At 49.2% G+C, this 22,425-nt stretch overlaps 1 protein-coding gene across 2 annotated transcripts in view; it reads right to left on the bottom strand.

Moving 5' to 3' along the window:
• LOC144762300 (exportin-5-like) overlaps positions 1-22,425 on the bottom strand; it is a 2,334,361-nt gene that overhangs the window by 1,168,000 nt on the left and 1,143,936 nt on the right. Inside the window, exon 15 of one of the 2 annotated variants that reach the window (XM_078647447.1) lies at positions 19,001-19,156. The exons of the other annotated variant lie outside the window; for it this stretch is intronic. Within the exon in view, the coding sequence (XP_078503573.1) occupies positions 19,001-19,156 (156 nt within the window). The remainder of the gene's footprint in view (positions 1-19,000; positions 19,157-22,425) is intronic. 2 annotated transcript variants of the gene reach the window in all.

Here is a 22,425-nt window from a genome sequence, read left to right as displayed (position 1 = left end):
ACACACGGTTTGTGTGAGCTGGCTTTTATGAGCCAGTCGTCTAGATATGGAAAGACGTGAATGTGCTGTCTTCTTAGGTGTGCCGCTACTACTGCTAGGCATTTGGTAAACACCCTTGGCGCTGTTGTGACTCCGAATGGGAGCACTTTGAACTGGTAGTGTTGTCCGTCTAGCACAAATCTGAGATATTTTCTGTGTGCTGCGTGGATGAAAGTATGAAAGTAGGCGTCCTTGAGATCTAGAGTGACAAGGAAGTCGTTTAATACCAGTAATGGGAGGACTTGTAGTGTGACCATATGAAAATGATCCGACTGTATGTAAATGTTTAGAGGTCTGAGGTCTAGGATGGGTCTTAGAGATCCGTTCTTCTTTGGTATTAGGAAATATAGGGAGTATACTCCTTTGTTTTTCTGATGCTCTGGAACTACTTCTATTGCATTTTACTGCAGGAGGGATAGTACCTCTTGTCTGAGCAATGTTAAATGTTCCTGTGACATTGGACGTTGCTTAGGTGGTATATTTGGGGGGGGGGTAGATGTTAGTTCCAGACAATAACCCGATTGAATTATTTGGAGCACCCACCTGTCTGATGTAATGTTTTCCCAGGCTGGCAGGTACTGTTGAAGTCTTCCCCCGACAGGAGTGGAATGAGGCGGGGGAAGGGGAAGGGAGTCATTGGGCAGGGGTAGAGGCTGAGCGGCAGTTGTTATTTTTGCCTCTGCCTTTGTTATTGTTAACCCTGTACCCACCCCTTTGGTAGCCTTTACTGTAGGTAGACTGTGTAATGGCTTTGTACGAGGTGGAAGCTGTGTCTGAAGTATATCCCCTGGTGGCACCTCGATAGTTTGAGTGACAAAATGAGTGTCTGGGAGCCTGCGACTGCAGGGCTCCCATAGATTTGGTGGTGTCTGTATCTTTTTTCATTTTCTCTAATGATACATCTACCTCGGGTCCAAATAGGTGTTGTTCGTCAAAGGGTTGGTTAAGAATGGCGCTTTGTACCTCGGGTTTGAACACTGATATGCGCAGCCAGGCGTGTCTGCGTAGCAAGACGCTGGTGTTAACTGCCCTAGAGGCCGTGTCTGCTGCATCGAGGGCACACCTAAATGAGGTGTTTGTGATGTTTTTACTCTCCTGGATGAGCTCGTTTGCCCTATCCTTGTACTTGTCAGGGAGGTGCTTAATTAGTGACTCTAGCTCATCGTAATGTGCCCTGTCATATCTGGCTAGCAGTGCCTGTGTATTGGCGATACGCCACATGTTTGCTGCTTGAGACGCTGTTGTTTTGCCTGATGCGTCAAGTAGCTTAGACTCTTTATCTGGTGGAGCAGCCTCACCCGAAGTTTGTGAGTTTGCTCTCTTGCGTGCGTTGGAAACAACAAGTGAGTCTAGTGGTACTGGGCATTTAATATATGCTGGGTCTGATGGGGCAGCTTTATATTTTTTCTCTATCCTAGGGTTAATGACCCGAGTTCTGACTGGGTCTTTGAAGACTTCAGTAGCATGCTTGATCACTCCTTTATTCTGTAAAGAACAGGGTTGAACCCAAAATAAGTCACTGGGACCTGGGTATACAAGTTTCATGGACAAAAAAGGTCCCGGACATGAAAGAGCAATTTATATACAGTATAAAGATTTAAAGAAAATGAAAAACGAAAACAAATAAAGGCTACAATGTTTTTATTCACAAAGCAACTATTTCAACCTTTTTATGGTTATATCATTCATGAGAAAATTAGTACTTCATCATAATACTTAGTGCCCACAAAGGAATAGGAGGGGGGGGACGTGATGTGAGGGGTTGTAATAGTTGCTTTGTGAATAAAAACATCGTAGCCTGATCACTCCTTTAGCATGGGCAAGATGGATGAAGACCTTTGTGCATTGTCGAATGTATCCATAAGGAAGTCTTCCTCAACAGGGTCTGTATAAAGGTCTACACCATGATAATGTGCAGCCCTGTGAATTAATTCATTAAACCCTATAGTGTCATCCGGTGGGGGAGGTTTTGAGGGGTATATGTCACCTTGAGGGACATTTGGGACATCTGGGGTAGTATAATTGTCCCAGGGGTCTGGGGATCCTGTGGGCTTTGTTGGATCAGGTGTGTTACCCCCCCATATCCGAAGCTATCAGAGCTATCATCTCTGTGTGGTGTGATAGGAGATGCTGGAGAATGCTGTGGTGGTGGTGATGGTACAGGTGAAAGAGAAGAGGAAGGCAGTCTTAAAGGAGAGGTAGCCATGTCCGCCTTCTTTGAATGCGGAGCTGGAGCTGGTGTGTCCAGTGGTCACTTCTTTGTAGCCAAAACTAGGTGTCTAGTGATTGGGTCCTTGGCCAGAGTCTTTTGAGCAGGGTCTGGGTAGGATAAATCCACTGCAGGGGATTGTTCTTTTGGTGCGGAGGAAGTTTTGTGCACCGAGATGGTTTGCTTTGGTTTCTTGGCAATGTCTTTCACTGGGGAGGCAGCCGTATTTTTCGGCTCCGAAGCTTTTTTCAGTTCAGAGTGTTTTTTCGGTTCCGGTATAGGTTTTGGATCCGATGACCTTTTCGGATCCGATGATTTTTTCGGTTCCGGTGGCGTTTTGGAATCCGAAGCAGGCTTGCTTGGATCCGGCCTGGGTTTCGGTGCCGAAGGGTTAGAGGTGAGCTTCGGTGCTGATGACTTGGAAGTCGGGTTGTGGTCTTTTTCGGTGCTGGTATGTGTACGCCGGCACCGTGTGAAGGTCGACTCGAGCCAGAGTCGCCTGAAGGCTTAGTTAGCTTCTTAGCCGGGGCCAAAGGTGGGGCAGTAGAAGCGGTTTGACGGTGTGCACCCGAGCTGGAGGGCGAGGGTGTGACCGGGGCTTTCTGTGTCGAGGAGGGGTCGGGGTCGACGATCTTACGACCCACTGCGCTGGAGTGATGTCCTCTACTTCGGAATCGTCCGATTCGGAGCTGCTGTCGACGTCGTGCTGTTCAGGGACGTTGACGCCCTCCTTGAAGATGTCTGGAATCAGAGCTGAAGATCTTTGAGCCATTGTTCTCCTCGCTCTTCGGTCCCGGATAGTCTTTTTGGAACAGAAAGAGGCACAAGCTGAACAGTCTTTCGCCTCGTGCTCCGTAGAGAGACAGAGGTTACACACCTCATGCAGGTCGGTGTGGGGAAACTTCGACCCACATTGAGGACACTTTCTAAATGGCGTCCTTTCCATTAGCTGGATTGAGGCCTAGGTAGGCCCGAAGGCCGTCGACCGGAATCGAGATCCTCGATGTTTGGAGATTAGCGTCGACTGGAAAGTGTTCGAAACTAAGTTTTGAAGTTTTTGGTGAGGATTGTGCGCCGAAGGAAATCGGTTCCAACACGGAGCGCTGGAATACATCCAAGCCCGGTGGCGGAAAAAAACAATCTGGGGATGGAGCCGATGCCCATGCGCAGTATCATCCTAAGGAGGAGTCACCTATCTTGTGACTCCGAAAGACTTTCTACAACAAAACAAACTGCAAACATCCGGGCACAACACTAGGTGGCCATCTATACATAGTGTGTAATCTGCAGCTCATATGCCTCGAACAGTATATTTTGATACCAGTTGGTTCTAAAATAAAACAGCTATATCTTTTGATATAAAAACATTTGGCCTAGAGTTCTGTTCTTGAGTGTGTGATACAATTTGCTGACTGAGCGTGTACAACAAATGCTTTACACTGTCCGCTGGTACTGCCTTACTGCTCGACCAAGCTACCACTTTAGAGAGTAAGGTCATATCTGACTTCAACCTCGGTTATACCTATGGAGATTGAGGACTCTATACACACTGTACCTTACTTTGGTCCAGTAAATATAGAGCCACTTGCTCACACCCACCCACATGTAAGTCCTCAAGTACCTTAAAGAAGGTGTTGGTACGATTCAGGGTTGCCTCCCAGGGGAGGGGCTGGACACCGGGGAGGATACTCCCACGTCATTTGTCAGTTTAATGCCAGAGTGGGAACCAACAGCTCCCTGAACTGGTTTGAACTGAACTATGCAAGAAGGTCACTAATTGTGCCCTTCAATCAGTCTCAGTGGCCCTGCAAGCGTCCCCAACCTGCCCCAATACACTAAACCCTGTCTGGGAGGTGGTCACACCTCCATGTCTGTGACAGAATATCTTTTGTTCAGTTTTCCCTGCTCAAGCTTGGCTCAGCAGCAGGTGGGCAGAAACAGGTCTCTGGTCAGCAGCAGCCATAGCTTGCTGTCCAGTTCTGGAATACTGGTACCAGGAGCACTGCGGGCCTCCTGGAGGAGCTTTGCAGTGCATGGAATCAAACCTCCCACACTATTTACGGTGCTGGTGTATGATTCCAACATGTTGGATACCAAACATGACCGGGTTCGGTACAGCCAGTTTAGAGACAGCCATCGCGTAATGACGCATGGCCACTCTATATACTGTAATGACTGATGCACTTACAACCAGCGAGAATGGACTCAGAAGCTTGTAGGGGTGTACCGCTTATGCAGAGGCACCCTCACACTTAGAACCGAGCACCCTGCCTTCAAGATTGAAAGGCCTGCTTTAGGGGTGACGTAAAGGTTTTAAGTGCAGTGCCTTCAGATATAGAGCAACCTGTAACTGTCGTAAATGGTGTTAGCACCAGCTTACACAGGCTGCAATGGCAGGCCTATCGTCAAAGTTTGAGTGGTTTCCCATGGGTGGCATAATACATGATTCAGCCCGTGGAGAACACCTGGTGTACTTATGCCCTGTGTACCTCAGTACCATATACTAGGGACTTATAAGGGTACACCAGCAGCCAATCCGGGAAGAACCCAAGGATTCACCATAAACAATTTAGGGGGAAAGCAAAGAAACTGGGGTCCTGATTAGCAGGATCCCAATCAGGCCAGTCAGAAACAGCAGAACATCATGTTGTCTGTCAAGATCAGAACTCACCGACCAACCTTTGATGGATGGGAGGAAGGCCTTGAGCACCAGTTGAATTGCCCGCAGTTCCAACAGGATGATGTGAAGAACCTGTTCTTCCACAGACCAGAGGTCCAAACCTTTAAGACCTAAAGATGAGCTCCCCACCCAAAGGGAAGGGGACATCCATCACTACTGTATGTAGCATCCATAACTACTGTATGTAGTCAGTCGGCAGGGGAGTAAAAGCCATCCTGCAAAACAGGTTTGCCTTGGTTTCCCCACCAAACCACTTCAGCCGCAGTGGTGAGGGGAGCTCATGATGGATTAAATCAAATCCCCTCCATACTGTAGCCACTGCCTGCTGACGCACCACTGTAGGGCCCTCATGTGCCACTGTGCAAGTGTGACTAGAAGAATGTGGGAAACCAGGAGACCGTAGAATCTTAGGACCCTCAGAGCTGGAACGTTCACACCTTGTTGAAAGGAAGTGACCATTTCTTAAATGAAGATGGTGGGTAGGTGCTGAGAAGAGTGGTGTCCAGAACTAAGCCTACAAACTGGAGTCACTGGGAGGGCCTCAGATGGGATTCAATGGGAAATATCAGGTCGAACAGTAGGGGCATTACTGATCGCAGATAGTGCAACACAACCTATGGTGACCCAAGTTTTCCCTGATGCCTCCCTGACCAGCGAGGTCCATTGAAGACATCCAGACTCTCACCAAAGGAGACTAGGTCACTTATTTTATTCTGCTTTCATAGGAATGGCAGCCATTTTAAGGAGCATATAGCACAGCCCTCTGGGCCAGCATTAGCCTTATCCATCGAGGAACTTCATTCCTCTGGCTGAGAAATTCTATACCTTTCAAGTAACTTACCAAACAATATGGTAAGGGCCTCTTTCAACAATTTTATCTAACAATTTCATATGGTGGCCCCAGGTATTAAACCCCCCATCCCCCTCACCCCCCCAAATCCATGGACCTGTGTTAGGTTCTTTCTCCTGACCCATACGCCACTGTGGCAAGCTACATCCAACAGCATGGTGTGTTGTTCCCTCCCCATTTGGCTATAGTGAGCCAACACATTCACTTTGTGTATACTGACACTACTGGTTGACTAGCTTGGGCATTTATGGTAATTTGTTATACTGTTATTCTATCACAGGTGTGCCCATGATCTATGTCACTGTGCTAAGACAGCAAGCCTGTGTACAAATATGTCCTCACAAGACGAGAGAGCCCTCAACAGGCCAAAACCTGTTGCCACCCTCAAGAGGCCAGCTCACCATACGAAAACAAAAGAATTAAGGATTTCATTACAGTGTAATTAATTATTTGATTAACAATATTATTATTATTGAATGCTGTGGTCTTCATTGCAACACATAAGCTTAAATGATGAGCAGTTATTTGTCAAAACATGCTGAACGACTATCTGTATTTAATGTATGAATTCACATCTGCATTGATGAACCTTTAAACACATTCACTTCATTTTTGTAAAATAAATTGTGATGAATGCAGGAATAGGTTTGACACAATCATTGTTCACAGTGTAACGTATGGTTAAATGAATTATCGTCATATTCAGGTTTTCCTGGTGAGCTGCAATTAGTATACAACTGACACATATTACCCTTCAAGGATCTGATTTATCCCTATGAAAGTACACTTTTTCTCATCTCTTTAATTTCTCCCATCTTTCAAGGGTTACAGGGGGCAGCCTATGTTTTTTTTTGTTTTTGACAAGGCAAGGTCAAACACGTCCATAACAAGACCGCACAAATAACGCACCAAAAGTCCAATCACTGGCACTGCAAATACAGGAAATCAAAGGGCAGCATTCGGACCAGCATTGAAGATGTAGGAATAAAAACAACTGACGTCAGATAGCTATGGAAGGCACCTCCAGGCGATCTGACATTACAAGTAATTGATGAGTCGGATTCAAGACTGAGCCACAACACTACCTGCTGGCATTATATAGGTATTTCAAGTTTACAGATCTGCATCCTGAGAGAATTCATGAGAGGATGACTATTTGTGTGGAAATGCCCTTCAGAATAGATGTTCATGGAAGAGGTCCTGACGAATCCTTCCTTACACTTAACATGAGGTAAAACATCTGAAGTATGGAATCCTCTGTGAGGGTGTCTTGACTACACATTACCTAGAGTTTCAGTTACACAATAGGGAGGATAAACTATGTATAGTATCCAGTTAACCCAATGTTCATTCCGTGTACATTTTACTACAAACGATTAAAGTCTTACAAAGGGGAATAATTCAAGCGCACAAGTTACTACTTGTGTAACAATATATCTGTAAGAGACATTAGTTACTGATAGATTCCTTACATTAGAATGTCCCCAGGCGTCAGACTGGATCCGGAAAGTTTTGCTTAGCAGTACCCCTGCGCGTCAGAAGGTGGCGTCCTGCGGCTCCACATCCGTCACGGGCATCGTAAGCGCCGAGATGACGTCAAGGAGACTACTTAGGCACCACCCATGCGCGCTGACGTCAGTTCTGTACACAACTTTTTGCGCCAGGCACGCAGAGCTATGCAAGATACTGACCATTGGTGCATAAAACTAGAGCCCTACAATGGATGACCTTAACCCTAGTAATCAGTTTGCAGAACGGGGAGGATGAGAGGGGCGGTAAGGAATCTATCACTAACTAATGTCTCTTACAGATATATCGTTACACAAGTGGTAACTTGTGTATCTGAAAGACACACGTTAGTGATCGATTCCTTACCTTAGAATACATACACCAGCAATACCAACCCCGGAGGTGGGTCTGCGAACCAAATTACACCAGGAAGTCACGGAGAACAGAACGGCCAAAGAAGCAGTCTCTCCGGACTTGGCTGTCAAGGCAGTAATGCTTGGTAAATGTGTGCAGAAAGCCGACGTAGCTGCCTGACAAAAGTCCTGCAAGGGAACGCCACGTCCCAAGGCAGTAGTGGCTTCAGTTGCCCTGGTCGAATGGGAAAGCAGCCCCACAGGAAGTTCTTTCTTGGCCAAGAAGTAACATGCTTTGATGCACAGATTGACCCACCGGGAAATGGTCAGTTTGTGAACGGCCCGACCTTTTTTGCTGCCCACGTAGCCAACAAAGAGCTGACTAGCCACCCGAAACTGTTTGTATGCTGCAGATAGAATGTGAGCGCACGTTTAGGGTCCAGACGGTAGAGCCTCTCCTTTTCCCTTGAAAGATGCAGAAAGAAGGTGGGCAAAGTGATAGTCTGCCTGAGGTGGAAGGGCGTGTCAACCTTTGGCAAGAAAGAATGACGGGTCCTTAAAACCACCTTGTCTGGATGAACAGAAAGGAAAGGAGGTTTGGAATAAAGAGCCTGGAGCTCACTCACTCTTCTGGCAGAGGTGATAGCTACCAGGAAAACCGTCTTTAAAGTGAGAAGACGTAATGGCCAGTTATGAAGGGGCTCAAAGGGAGCGCACAGCAGAAAAGTCATGTCAAGATATAAATCCCACCGAGGCATAACGAAAGGCACGGGCGGAAACATGTGCGTAATGCCTTTCAGGAAACGGTTAACAACCGGGGACTTCAAGAGAGAAGGTTGATCAGGAAGCCGTAGCAAGGCGGAGATGGTAGAAAGATAACCTTTGATAGTGCCCAGAGCAGAGCCCTACTGGGACAAAGAGTGAAGGAACAGAAGGGCCTCGGAAAGAGGGGCAGAAAGGGGATCCACAGCCTTTGCTGTGCACCATGCACAAATTTGTTCCACCTGCAGGCGTATACCGTTTTAGTTGAGGGAAGCCTGGCTGCCAGAATGACATCACAGACCTCGGGAGGAAGATCAAAAGCGGTCAACTGTCACCGCTCAATCTCTCAATCTCCAAACATGGAGGTGGAGGCTGCAGAGGTTTGGGAGAAGGACCGTCCCCTGCTGCTGCGACAGAAGATCCTCCCGAAGAGGTAGTTGGATCGGGGGCTCGATCGCCATGCTGAGTAGCTCGGGATACCAGTATCTTCGTGCCCAATCCGGAGCCACAAGAATGACTTGGGCCCGGTTGCGACGAATCTTCTTCAGCACGGTGGGCAGAAGTGGTATAGGTGGAAAGGCATATAATAGGCCGCAGCTCCACTCGCACCCAAAAGCGTCGCCGAGCGAAATTCCAAGACGCAGAATTGACAACATTGCACGTTCTCTTCTGTGGCGAATAGATGGACCAAGGCTCTCCCCACTGCAGAAAGAGACCTTGCGCCACGTCCAAGTTAAGACGCCATTCGCGATCCATCATTCACCGGCAGATGAGTTCGTTCGCCCTGGTGTTCAGAAAACCTGCCAGGTGTTGAACCACCAAGGTAATGCTTTGATGTTCCAGCCATGTCCAGAGGTGCAGAGCCTCCTGACAACGGGTCCAGGACCCCACCCCGCCATGTTTGTTGCAATACCACATGGTGGTGGTGTTATCCGTTGTGAGAAGTTGGCCTGATATGTAGTGCTCACTATTCTAGTGATCACTGTGTATCATTCCAAACGACCCTTATTGATGATTGGTTGTAAGTCAACCTTATTAGACCAGCTATCCTAGTAGCGTGGACAAGAGCAGTCTTTAGGCTAAACTCTAGAGGGCGTGTTAAGCCAGCTGTTTTACCATCACATATACCCCTTGAACACCAAGTGAAAGGACACCACACAAGTGTTATGAAAATAAAGGATATTTATTTATAACAAGTCTACCCTGATCTCTTTATGAGTCAGGGAGCTAAGCACACAACAAAACTCTTACGAAAATACTTTAAGTTACACAATTTACACAAATGCCCGAGGGGCACGAAAAACCATATACTACAAAAGTGGAATGCGAAATACTAGCAGGTAAGTAACAAGATCCAGAGGCTTCAGGATCGCTAGGACTTCACTACAGAACTCTAAGGTTAGGAGCAGGAGGCCTAGGGAGATCGGGTGCAGAGTGTGCACTCTCACGCGGGAAGAAGTCTATGGATGCTAGATTTCGTAAAATTAGTGTTATCGGACGAATCCGACTAGGTAGGCAGAAAACGAAAAAGGATCTGGACACTTAGATAGTGAACCTACGTTGGAGCACCGAAATGCTCGAGTTACCTAGCCCAGGGGCTGCGGCTGCATGGGGTTCAAGTGACGTCGGGAATCCTCGTTACAGTCTATGGAGCCTGAATGAAGAAGTTGCTGGCAGGCGACCAGTGATGAAGTTCGATGGGATCCAAGCCTGGATCAGAGTTGAAGATGACCTGAAAGCAGAGGGGACTCAGTTCTTGATCACTAGCCAGTGATCAGATGGGCAGCAGGATGGCACCGGATGAAGTCACCTCGACCAGGTGAGTGGGCGACGCTAGGCTCTGCAGTCTCTCGGACCAGGAGGCGTTGTCGGCGACCAGGATGGAGGTTCGAGCTGTCCCACGAAGGTGTCTGCTGTCGGCGCTGCTGAAACCAGGATTGGAGCAACAAGCCTTGGCAAAGTCAAGCCCACGCGGTGGACTCAAGATGGCGTCTGGAGTGGACCAGGAGGGTCCGGGGTGCTCCTCTGTTGGAGGGGAGCAAGGGCCAGTCGGGAGCAAGGGCCAGTCTGGAGCAACCAGACCAGCGATGGAAGTGTCGTGGTTCGTCGTCAGGAGGGCCACAAGCCAGCAGGCAAGTAGCCGGACAACGCGGTGAGCAGCAAAGAGCAGAAGGGCCCCACGCAGATCTCGTGGATGCTGGGGGGCTGGACTTCGGTGCTGGAGCTGCTCAGGGTTAGGGCTTCTCAAACCCCAGTGCACTTACTCGAGGGTCTCTCGGGGGTCGTGCTGGTGAAGCGTCGTGCAGGTCTTGAAGATGGCCGGTCCCACGAGTCTCGTCACACCCACGAATCTCAGCTGGGCTGGATGATGTAGGTAGAGGTCAGAGATGGCGGGAAGACCGGGTCTCGTCGAGCTGGGCAGTCTTGATCCGGAGGATGGACTTACAGCAAACCGCAAGTACTTCGATGGTGCCTACTCCTTAGCCACAAGGGAGAGTCTTCAGAAAGGTTCAAGAGTTCTTTCGTGGAAAGTCATCAAGATTCAGAATTATCTAATTTGGGAAGGGGGCCCGCTCCTACCTTTATCCTAAGAAAAGGGGCTGGCACACGACTAGGTCCTGCCCTATGGGTGGGACCAGGAGGGGGGTGGTTACACCCCTCTCCTTTGTCCAGTCTCTCCCCAGCTCAGGGGCTGGGGTGCCCCTGGAACTGGTTTGAGCCGGGCTATGCACAGTGAGCACCGGGGTGCCACTTGCAGTCACCTTACTTTCAGCTCTGCCTACCTGGGATACACAAAATCCTGTCTGGGATGGTGCTAGCACCGCCGCTGACAGGAAACCCTTTGTCCAGGCCTCTGTTGCTGGAAGGACTCCCAGCAGCAGGAGGGCAGACTTGTGTCTCGGTGGCAGCATCCATTTTGTGGAGCTGAGGCTATGTCTGACTTTAACCGGGGTTCACAGTTACATACATGTCGTGTCCCTCTAGAAGGGTGGAATGCTAACCCCGTCGCCAGAATTGGCGAGGGGTTAGTATTCAAATTCGTATGACACCTTACTCGACATGTTTTGATAATGCTATGCCAAAGTTAGCATTTAACCGCGAGGATTATAATGCACTTAAGAGTATATGGTATAGCGTTATCATGGAACAGCTATTAGGACTTGGTTCCGCAAGCTGCAAACGGGCTCAGCTCATGCCAGAGCACCATCTCACATAATTCCAAGCACTCTGCCTTCAGGATTGATAAGGCCTGCCATAGGAGTGACTGATAGGAATATATGTGTCTATTTTAGGGTTAGATATAGGTATACTATATCTAAAGCTAAGGGTGATTACACCACCTTGCCCCAGCTGTCGTGCAGCCAGTTATGTCAGTTTTGGATGGCCAGCCAGGGGTGGCATAATACATGCTGCAGCCCCTAGTAGGCCCTGGGTACACCTATGCCCTGGGTACCTAAGGTACACTGTACAGGGACTGATAAGGTGACTCAGTATCCAATTAAATATGTACCTAGGGTACATGGAGTCCATTTTAACAGAGAGAGCAGGAAGCCTGGGGTCCTGAATAGCAGGATCCCAGGCCAACTAAGTCAGAAACCAGCAAAACACTAGGCAAAAAAGTTGGGGTAACCATAGTCAGGTATCCACCTTCCTACAGCCGTGAACACCTGCACCACACTTCCTTGGACAGAGGGAAGGAATGCCTTCAGGTCAAGTCGGATCGCCTGAAGCTCCAAAAGGTTGATATGGAGCCGGGACTCCGACGGAGACCAGAGGCCTCTTCTCTCCGCCTCTGCCAAGTGGCCTCCCCATCCCAGGAGGGAAGCATCCGTCACCACTGTGTGCTCCGGTTGGGGAAGGGAGAGGGATCTGCCACTGACTCACTCTCGATTTGTGAGCCACCACTGCAATTGTTGAGCAGTACCCTCCGAGATCTGGACATGATCGGACAGGTTGCCCTGATGCTGTGCCCACTGGAACTTCAGGTCCCACTGCAGAGCCTGCATATGCCATCTGGCTTGTTGCACTAGCAGGATGTAGGAGGCCATCAGGCCCAGGAGCCGGAGGGTCATCCTGACTGAAACCCGGGATAGAGGTCGAAAAATCGGAATCAAAGCCTGAATATCCCGGACTCGCTGCTCGGGAGAATAAATCCGAAACAGCATCGAATCCAGAACCGCTCCGATGAAGGGGAGCTTCTGAGAGGGACTCAGCTGAGACTTCGGCACATTGATGGAGAACCCCAGCAGATGCAGGAGGTCGGCCGTAGTCTGAAGGTGGCTGACGACTGTTTGGGGCGAGCCCGCCTTCAGCAACCAGTCGTCAAGGTAGGGGAAGACTGACACCCCTGACCTGCGCAGATGAGCTGCGACCACCGCTATCACCTTCTTGAACACCCGAGGGGCGCTGGTAAGGCCGAAGGGGAGCACGGCAAACTGAAAATGCTCCTGGCCTACCATGAACCGCAGGTAACGCCGGTGGACCGGCAGGACAGGGATGTGAAAATAAGCGTCCTGCGTCCTGCAAGTCCAACGCTATCATCCAGTCTCCAGGGTCTAGGGCAGCCAGGACCTGAGCCAGCATTTTGAACTTCTCCTTCCGGAGGAAGCGACTACCGTCCCGGAGGTCCAAGATGGGGAGCTTCTTGGGGACCAGAAAGTAGTGGGAATAACATCCACTCCCTACTTCCTGCCCGGGAATGCACTTGATGGCCCCCATTGTAGGAGAGTAGGGTCTGCTTCCTATGGTCACCCCCACTTTTTGCTTTTGCTTTACTGGTTTTCGACTTCGATGTGGCTGTGGGCCTGCTAATCAGACCCACAGCCCAGATGCACACTCTCTGAATTCACACCATGTACTAGGTGCAACCACAATTGGGAATTGGTTCACCTTATCAGTCCCTGTACAAGTGCACCCTAGGTGCCCAGGGCATAGGTGTAACCAAGGCCTACCAGGGGTTGCAGCATGTATTATGCCACCCCTAGCTGGCCACTCAAACTGACACAACTGGCTAATCACTCAGCTGGGGCAAGGTCGTGTAATCACCCCTTGCTTAGGTATAGTATTCCTATATCTACCCTTATATATAGGCACACATTAACCTATAAGTCACTCCTATGGCAGGCCTTAACAATCCTGGAGGCAGAGTGCTTGGTTATGTGTGTGATGGTGCTCTAGCATGAGCTGAGCCTGTCTGCAGCTTTCGGAACCATGTCCTTATAGCTGTTCTATGATATCGCCATACCATATACTCTTAAGTGCATTATAATCCTCGCGGTTAAATGCTAACTCTGGTTTGGCTTTATCAAAACATGTCGTGTAAGGTGTCATACGCTTTGGAATACTATCCCATTGCCAATTCTGGCGACGGGGGTAGCATTCCACCCTTCTAGAGGGAGAGGACATGTTAGTGCTGACTATCCCGGTTAAAGTTAACCAGAGCCCCAGAGTCACAAAATGGACGCTGCTGCCACAGACACAAATCTGACCTCCTGCTGCTGGGAGTCCTTCCAGTCACAGAGGTTTGGACAATAGGTTTCCTGCCTGGAGAGGTGCGAGCAAAACCCCAGACAGGACTTTGTGTATTGGGACAGGAGGGCTGAATAGATTGAGATACTGCCTGAGGCACACTAGGTGCTTCATGCATACCCCAGTTCAAACCCGTTGCTGGGGCACTCCAGCCCCAGCTCTGGCACGAAACTGGACAGGACAAAGGAAAGGGGGTGTAACCACCCCCCTTCCTGGTCCCACCCATAGGAGGGACCTAGGAACGAATCCAGCCCCTTTTCACTGTATATAGGTAGGAGCTGTGTCCCTAGACTTTAGATTTGATCCTGAACTGAAACTTGAACGAAACTCTGGACCTTCGACATTCTGCTGAAGCTGAAGACTGAAGAATCTCCCTTGTGGCACCATCCAGCAAATCAACGGCTTGCTTTGTCAGCGTTCCCGCCGGCACCCAAGCACAGAGCCTGACAAGACTTAGACTTCCAGACCTCTCTGACCCTCTCTTCCGTGGAGGCGACGAGCCACGTGGGACCGGCCATCTTGAAAAGTCCACGACTTGCTAACTGTGCAGCTCCTGAGGTATCCTCGAAGCTGTGCACTGGGGATTGAGAAGCCCCGAATCCGAGCTCCACCTGCACCGAAGACCAGCCCTCCACACTCCACGAGTTCTGCGTGGGGCCCTTCTGCTTGTGTTCTGCTCGACGCGTTGTCCAGTTGCTGGCCCGTTGGCTAGTAGCCTCTGACGACAATCCTTTGAAACCAACTTGCTGGTCTGGTTGCTCCAGACTGGCCCTTGCCTCCCTGCAAAGGTGAGGCACCTCAGACCTTGCTGGTCTGCATCAGAAGCCTTCTTTGTATCCTGCGTGGGTTGCCTTTGCCAAGGCTTGTTGACTCCAATCCAGCGGTCGACCTCTCCATCTGCGAGAACCTTCGTGGGACAGCTCCTCTCCAGCATCTGGTCATCCTCGACGCCTCCTGGTCCGCGGGGCTGAAGAGACAAGCTTCACGACAGCACCAGATTGCTCCTCGACGTCGTCTGGTTCTTTCCTGGTTCCACCCGGTCACTGGCTAGTGACCCAGACTATGTCCCCTCTGCTTTCAGGTCTTCTTCATCCTCGATCCACCATTGGATCCAACGGCACATCTTCCTCCTGGTCGCCTGCAGCATCTTTCTTCACAGGCTCCATACACTTCAACAGTGTTCTCCTCCACTGCACTCTTCAAGAAAGAGGTGAAAACCATCCTTCTGGCCAAGATCTCCTGAACGCTATAGGTGTTGGATCAGAGACTCTGCATTGCCTTGTGTCAATGCTCACCTTGTCCTTTGGCACTATACCTCTAATTGAGGGAGACACTATTACGCTACTTTCTTACTACCGACCAATATATGATACACGTTGGGTCACTGATTCACCCTCCCGCTGCCCCCACTCTGTGCTCTCTCTATACTAAAACACTGTTATAAGCCTTCCACACACCCAAAGTGTACCTGAACACCTCTGTAGTGGGATCAATGACTTATGCCGTCTTATATTACTTGCTTACCTGACTGTATATTGATATGTTTTATGTATGTTATTATTATCCTTTCATGTTAGTGACTACTACATTGCTCCCATTACCTCTGTTCATTCCTACTGCCCCTACCCTGTCATTGTGAAGCGCTCTGATATCTGTAAGGATCTTGTTCGCGCTATATAAAACTTTGAATAAATAAATAAATAAACAGCAAAACCAGACACATCTTCACACCTATGCACCCGCTTCCTGTGGGTGAGGTAACGCGAGTACTTCAGTGCTCCCACGGGTATTGACTATCCAAGTGTCTAGGTTTTTAGTTGTTTCCTTCTAGCTAGACCAGAAGTGTCCTGAATCCTTCTTTTTCTAACTGCTAAGTTCCCATTGACTTTGCATTGACTCACGTGTGTGTGTAAAGACACTGCACGCGTCTCCTACTCCTAACCTACGGGTCAGATAGTGTAGCCCCAGCGATTCTCTAGGCCCTAGGCCTTTTCTTTTCCCGAGTCGTGGTTCTTATACCACTTACTTAGTATATGGTTTTATGCGCCCCTAGGGCCTAACTGTAAATTATGCTATTTAAAGTATTTCTAAGAGTAACTTGTTATGTGCTTTTGCCTCTGACCTCATAAAGAGTTCAGAGGAGTGTGTTAGTAAATAAATATATATATATTTTATATATATCCTGTGTGGTGTCCTTTCATTTGATATTCAAGGGGTTACATATGGTTAAACAGCTGGCTTTACACACCCTCAAGAGTCTTTTAGCCTAAGACTGTTCTGTCCACGCTACCACTAGGATAGCTGGTCTATAAGGTTGACTTACAACCATCACCATAAGGGTTGTTTGGACTGGTGCAAGGTGTTCACTAGAATAGTGAACATCATATACCAGGCCAACCTCTCACACCCATGGCCAAGAGGGCCGTGACTTCCTGTTGGAGAAGAACCAAATGATCCCCCGACATGCGGTGGCACTGAGGTGGCATGGCTGGAGGAGAGAACTGAAAGGGAAGGGAGTAACCCTTGCTGACTATCTGCAGCACCCACTTGTCCGACGTAATGTTGCGCTAGTGGGAGAGGTGGTGGCGGATCCTGCCACCCACCGGCGTGGGGTGCTCCACGAAGCTCCGACTAGGAAGGTTTTGAGGTAGTAGCAGCAGGGGTGGAGGTGGACTGATCCGCACACTGATTCACAGACCAGCCCCTGCGGAAGCCATGACCACGGACGCATCCAGGCTGGTTTTGCACAGGCTTGTTGAAGGAACGTGCCTGGGTGCCTCTGCCCTGGCCACGAAAGGAATGAAAACCATGAGTGGCCGGTTTCTTTGCAGAAAGACCCATGGACTTTGCCGTGGACCGCTAGTCCTTAAAACGCTCCAATGCACTGACGGCCTTATCGCCAAACAATCGGGTACCATCAAAGGACATATCCATGAGCGTGCTCTGGACATCGGGTGAGAACCCAGTCGAACGCAACCAGGCATGGCGTTGCAACGCCACAGTAGTGGAAATCGCCCTGCCCAACGAGTCAGCAGTGTCCAAGATACACCGGATGGCGAACTTAGCCGCATCCTTCCCCACAGCATTCGCCTGAGAAAGGACAGCCTGAAACTCCTCAGGACACTGGGGTTTAGCAACAGTATCCCACACTGCATGGGAGTAGCGGCCCAATAAGCAGGCAGTGTTCCCCAACCGCAGCCACAAGCTGGCCGAAGAGAACAACCGCTTGCCAAAATGTTCCAGTTTCTTAGAGTCCTTATCCGGCGGAGCAGTGGGAAAGGCACTTTGCGACGTCGAGGCCTGGATGACCAGCCTCTCAGGCGTGGAATGAGTGTTCAGAAAGGCTGTGTCCCCAGGCCCCAAGGAGATTAGTTTTGAAGGCCACCGTGGGGAGGTTGAGGGCCTCAGCAGCCCGACGGAGCACCATCGCATAGAAAGCGCCTTCTTCCATCGTGGGCTAGGGAGAGGCAAACCCTGGGTCAGAAGAGACCTCGAGGTCGCCAGCGTCCTCCAGGTCGTCCACCATTTTCACACTGCCGAGCCAGAGGGTCCTCAGGCCCTTCCCAGTCCTCCTCCGCCTCTGGTGCAGGAGGGGCCGGTCGTGGCGGCAGAGCCGGAGAAGGGACACACAGCGTCGGAAACGACGCCGAGAACAGCGCCGGCTGGGACCGGAGCCGCTTCCCAATGCGAACAGCGCCGGCTGGGACGGGACCGGCGCCGCTTCCCTATGCGGATCCCAGGCGGGAACAAAATGGTCCTGGAACCTGGGCAAAGGTGAAATGAACTGCACCCATTGCGGCGCAGAGTGTGGCGCTGGGGCCGAAGCCGATAACGCTGCACCTCGTGGCGCCGGGGCCAGAGCCAACAGCGTAGGATCCTGTGGCGTCGAAGCTGGATCTGCCGGCAGCGCAGGCGGTCCAACAGGATCTGGACACGGGACTGCGGGGCCAGATGGCGCACGGGCGGGAGCCCGAGGCCTAAAAAGGCGGTCCATGGCAGCAAGAAACTCTTGCACATGTTCGGGAGTCGCCGAAGGACCCGGGTAGGGCAGGTAGACCGCCGGACTCCCAGGCTCCAGAGGAGCCAAAGGGGCAGAATCCCTTCCCCCCTCGTCTGCCTCCAAGGAGCGACAGGGGGACGTCGCAGAGCGTACGCGCTTTTTCAATTTCTTTTTATGACGTCGCTTACCGGAATCCGAGGGTGAAGACCTGGAGCCCGAGGAGCGACGACTACCGTTCCGTGAGCGGTCCCGGGAACGGCCTGTAGACCCGGAGCGGCGGTGTGACTAATGCTGGACCTCCAGCAATTTCCGGCGCCGCTCCCTCAAGGCCTTCGGGGCCATGGCTCGACACAGGCGCAGGAATCGTGATCAGTCTCCAGGCAGTAGAGGCAAACATCATGGGGGTTCGCCACCAACATATTACGGCGGCAGGTTCCGCAGGACTTAAATCCAGGCATCCCTATGTACACCAGGAGAAACAATGGGGGAGACAAAAGGCTCAAAGTAGTCAAAAAGTGACTTAGGTACGTGCTCTATCCAGATCTGCGCTTGCTGGTGCGGAAAAATAAAGAACTGACGTCAGTGCACATGGGTGGCGCCTAAGTAGTCTCCGTGATGTCATCTCGGCGCTTACGAGGCCAGTGACGGACGCGGAGCCGCAGGACGCCACCTATTGACATGCAGGGGTACTGCTAAGCAAAACTTTCCGGATCCACTCTGACGCCTGGGGATATTCTAAGGTAAGGAATCTATCACTAACGTGTCTCTTTCAGATATTAGAATCTATGAAAGACCCAATGTTGGCTAAGTGAAGGCTTAAAAAATGAAAGGCTCTCTCTCCCACTATTTGATCCAACCTATTACATCAAAACAGTTCTGTAAATGGTAATCTCAAATCACTTTAGATAAAAGCTATACCCTCTATCTGCTGTGACCTTATCTGCTTTGAATGCATCTATACAATCACCATTCTTTGGCACATGATGACATTGAGCATCTTTGAAGCATTCTACTTGCATGCTGAAGGTACATTAGGAGAAGTCAGTCAAAAATCCAAAAGCAAACTTACTATAGAGAGGTTTTCAAGTGAGCACTGTTTCAAAGCTAAATAAAATGGCAGGAGCGCAGATATATTTGCACGCACACAGGCCAAGATGGCAGGATCCTCGGTCTCAAACTTCATGGCAAGCTTGATGAGTTCTATACCTTCTTTCACTGGGAGTGCCTGGTATGGATGGGGGAGGAAACCAAAAGTTACTTTTTTACACAGTAATGCCATTTGTCTCCATGAACATCTTTTGACATGCACTCCTCTGCTTTCCCCATCTAGACTGAAGTTTTAATGGCTCTTCATCCAGCCGAACAGCACCTTTTACAATTAGGTCCACAGCCCGGGCTAAAAGATGGACTGATCATCTCATCAGACTGTTTTATACATCTAAAGTATACAATAACTAAAACATTCCATGACTACAAGCTAAAAACACAATGGCTTATTCAGTGTGAACATTATAGAAAATGTTATTTGTAACACCAGTTTCCCAACATAGGTATATTATACTCAAACAGAATATCTCTGCACACATGCATGACCTATAAACCCTTTTTTTTTTAAAGAGATCTTTCACAAACACACAATACCAATGTAAAATCTTTGAGCAAAAACAACACATTACATAACCTAAAACAGTGAAAAATCGAAATGGATTTTAATACACCTGGAACTGTGTTGCTACTCAGACAGCTATAACATTGTACTGTTACTTTAAGATTATATCAACCTTTCAAGTGGGTCCCTCATGCCTTTTCTACCACGCTGCCATGAAGAACCCAAAAAAGCGGATATGGCATTTATTTACTTTGCTTCCATGGAAATGAACATTTTAAAGACATTTTGCTTTGGAGGGTAAGGCTTACATCTGTCTGCCTTTGAGACATCAGCGTTTTCTAAAGGCTATTTTTCAGATACTGATCCACTTTTCAGCACTTCAACCGGTCACACTTTTTGAAAGGAAATGGGGTGTATTATATTGTGTGGTTGGGCGGCCTCAACATTTAACACACTTCTCAACCACTTCAAGACCCTTTGCTTTTATTTGTCAACCTTTTAGCTTAACCCTGGGTAGCTGAGGCTCTGCGCGGCAAGGCTTACACAAAGGAATAACTATAAAACATTCAAACAGAACCAAAACAATTGAAGAACTAGAGTAGACACCAAAGAAATCCGACACCAATTTATAAATATTGACTGGGTTTTATGTATTTTTTTCTACACGCCACAACAAATTTACATGGTATAGTAAATCAAAGCATGACACTAAAATGTAAACAAGCTTTGGCGAATTCAACAAATTAGACAGTTAGAAACATTTTCACTAAAAAGTCTGGGCCAGTTGTAATGCAGTCAATTGGAGTCACTTTAGGTGACCAACTCCAATAGGGACCCAGTCAGGGGGACCACGAGGTCCTGAGACACACTTACCTCAGCAGGTGAAGCAGGCTTCAGTCAGTTTAAGGCACTTTCATCCTTTGAATGGTTCTCCTACGGCAGTGGTCCTGATGCAAAGGGAAGAAGGATGCTGAAGGTGCTCAGAGGAGGCTCTGGATTTGATACGGGCAAAGAGGGTCTTGCTGAGACTACTCCTCAGTCCATGAAGGGGGTTAGGCGGTCCTGGTCACAAGTTCGACGTCCCTTAAAATCCTCTAGGTGCTGGCAGAAGTCCAGTCACCACTGGATTATCAGTCGTCCAATATAGCAGTCATGGGCCAATATTTCCTGGTTTTTATATCTCATCCTCTGGATGTCTGAGCTGCTTTTCAACGACACTCCAGGGTTAAGCGAACTTAGGTGCAACGTTGTGCGTTGGGTCTGGGCTCTGGGTGCTGCAGGTTCAAGACTTTTGGCAATCAACTTGCCCCAGTAGGCTTATCAGCTCGTGTCCCTGTGCTGTAAACAGGAGGTCAGCTCACTGAACCTTGAAGTCTCTGGGCTGGGCTTAGGCTGGTCTCTGGAGACGACTTCTCCACGAGCAGGACACAGCAGGCACAGTCCCTCTCCTTTGCTTGGCACCAAGTTCAGCAGGTGCAGTCCACGGCCGTGTAGCCTCTCTTTGTTGGTTCTAAGGTGCAGCTGGACAGTCGGTCTTCCAGTCTAATTGAGATTTGAGTTCAGGTTGCAAGGGGAACCCTACTAATGCTCAGAAAAAGCTTTAAGGGTGTGATGTGGTTGGTAGCCAATGAGCTACCAGGTTCCCTCCCAACTGATGACCACTTCCTGCAAGGTGTGGACCTGGGCACCCCAGGATGCACCATTCTGCCCACTTCCAAAATGGCAGGACCCCCTCCCGGCATGTGAAGCTCTCTAGTCCAACCCAGAGGTGTGGCTGCCAAGGAGGCTACATGCCCCTGGAAAATAACTTTGGCAACTGCTTTCCCCTCTTTTACCCCACCGGCCAGCCTGTCTGCTTGAACAATAATGAAAATCCACTTCCAAGTGTTACCTATTTGCCCGTTCAAGGTGGCTGCTCCTTTGAAGCTCAACGTATGGATCAACATCCATGTGCCTTCCTGAAGGAGAGAGGTGACACCTCCTTCCAGAGCAGGTCCCTATGGTATCCTTTCCTGGAAGTCATTGGCATGTCTCCCCAGGAGGGCAGAAAGTAGTCTCAGCAACGGGGCACCATGTGCAACCAGTATGGGCACAGGGGACTAAAGGCAACAAAGAGGCAACCCTGCTAAAGTTGCACATTGCAACTTCTTACATTAATTTCGATCAGAGGATAACTCCCTTTGGTCGCACAATTTTAAATTTAGCACAGCTGAGAGATCAGCATGTAACTGCACTCGCCAATAGGGTGATCAACTAGTTCCACAATAAACAAGCATTTACAATGCAATAGGCCTTGCATTTCCGCAACTTTAAGTTATTGGCATTGTAAATGTCCATGCTTTTTATTTAAATTTTAAAAACCAAAACATAAATAAAAGGCATTGTCGTTTACAATGCCAACATCTCAAACTTGCTACACGAGTATCAATCCCAACTGGATTAAGTCAGCCTTTCATCCTTGGTGTGTTCATTAAATAACAACTGCCAGTTACAGCACTTCGAAATAGCAGAGGTGTGGCACCAAAGCCTACATAAAATACAGTACGAATTATTAACTGTAATAAGATCATCATTTTACTGGAAGGCCCAGGTCTGAGGGCTATTGGTAAGATAAGGTAACAGAACTTCCTGGAAAGAGAAAACACCTGTCCTCTTCCCAATTATCCCCCTTAAATATCAATTTAATTTACGTGTTAACGCCCATGAGAACTTCTTTATGTTCAAACAGACACGCCCCTATAGTTCTTTTTCACTTGCTGTACTTAGAGGTGCAACTGGAGACAAATTTCTGGAGGGGAGGGGGTGTGTGGGGTGAGGGCAATTCTTCCAGTAATGGGCAGAGTGGACATGCAGCGGTTCTAAGAAGGGGTGAAAGAGCAACAAAG

Source organism: Lissotriton helveticus, chromosome 6, assembly GCF_964261635.1.
Source record: "Lissotriton helveticus chromosome 6, aLisHel1.1, whole genome shotgun sequence".
NCBI classification, from domain to species: Eukaryota; Metazoa; Chordata; class Amphibia; order Caudata; family Salamandridae; genus Lissotriton; species Lissotriton helveticus.
This window is presented reverse-complemented; position numbering and strand designations above follow the sequence as displayed.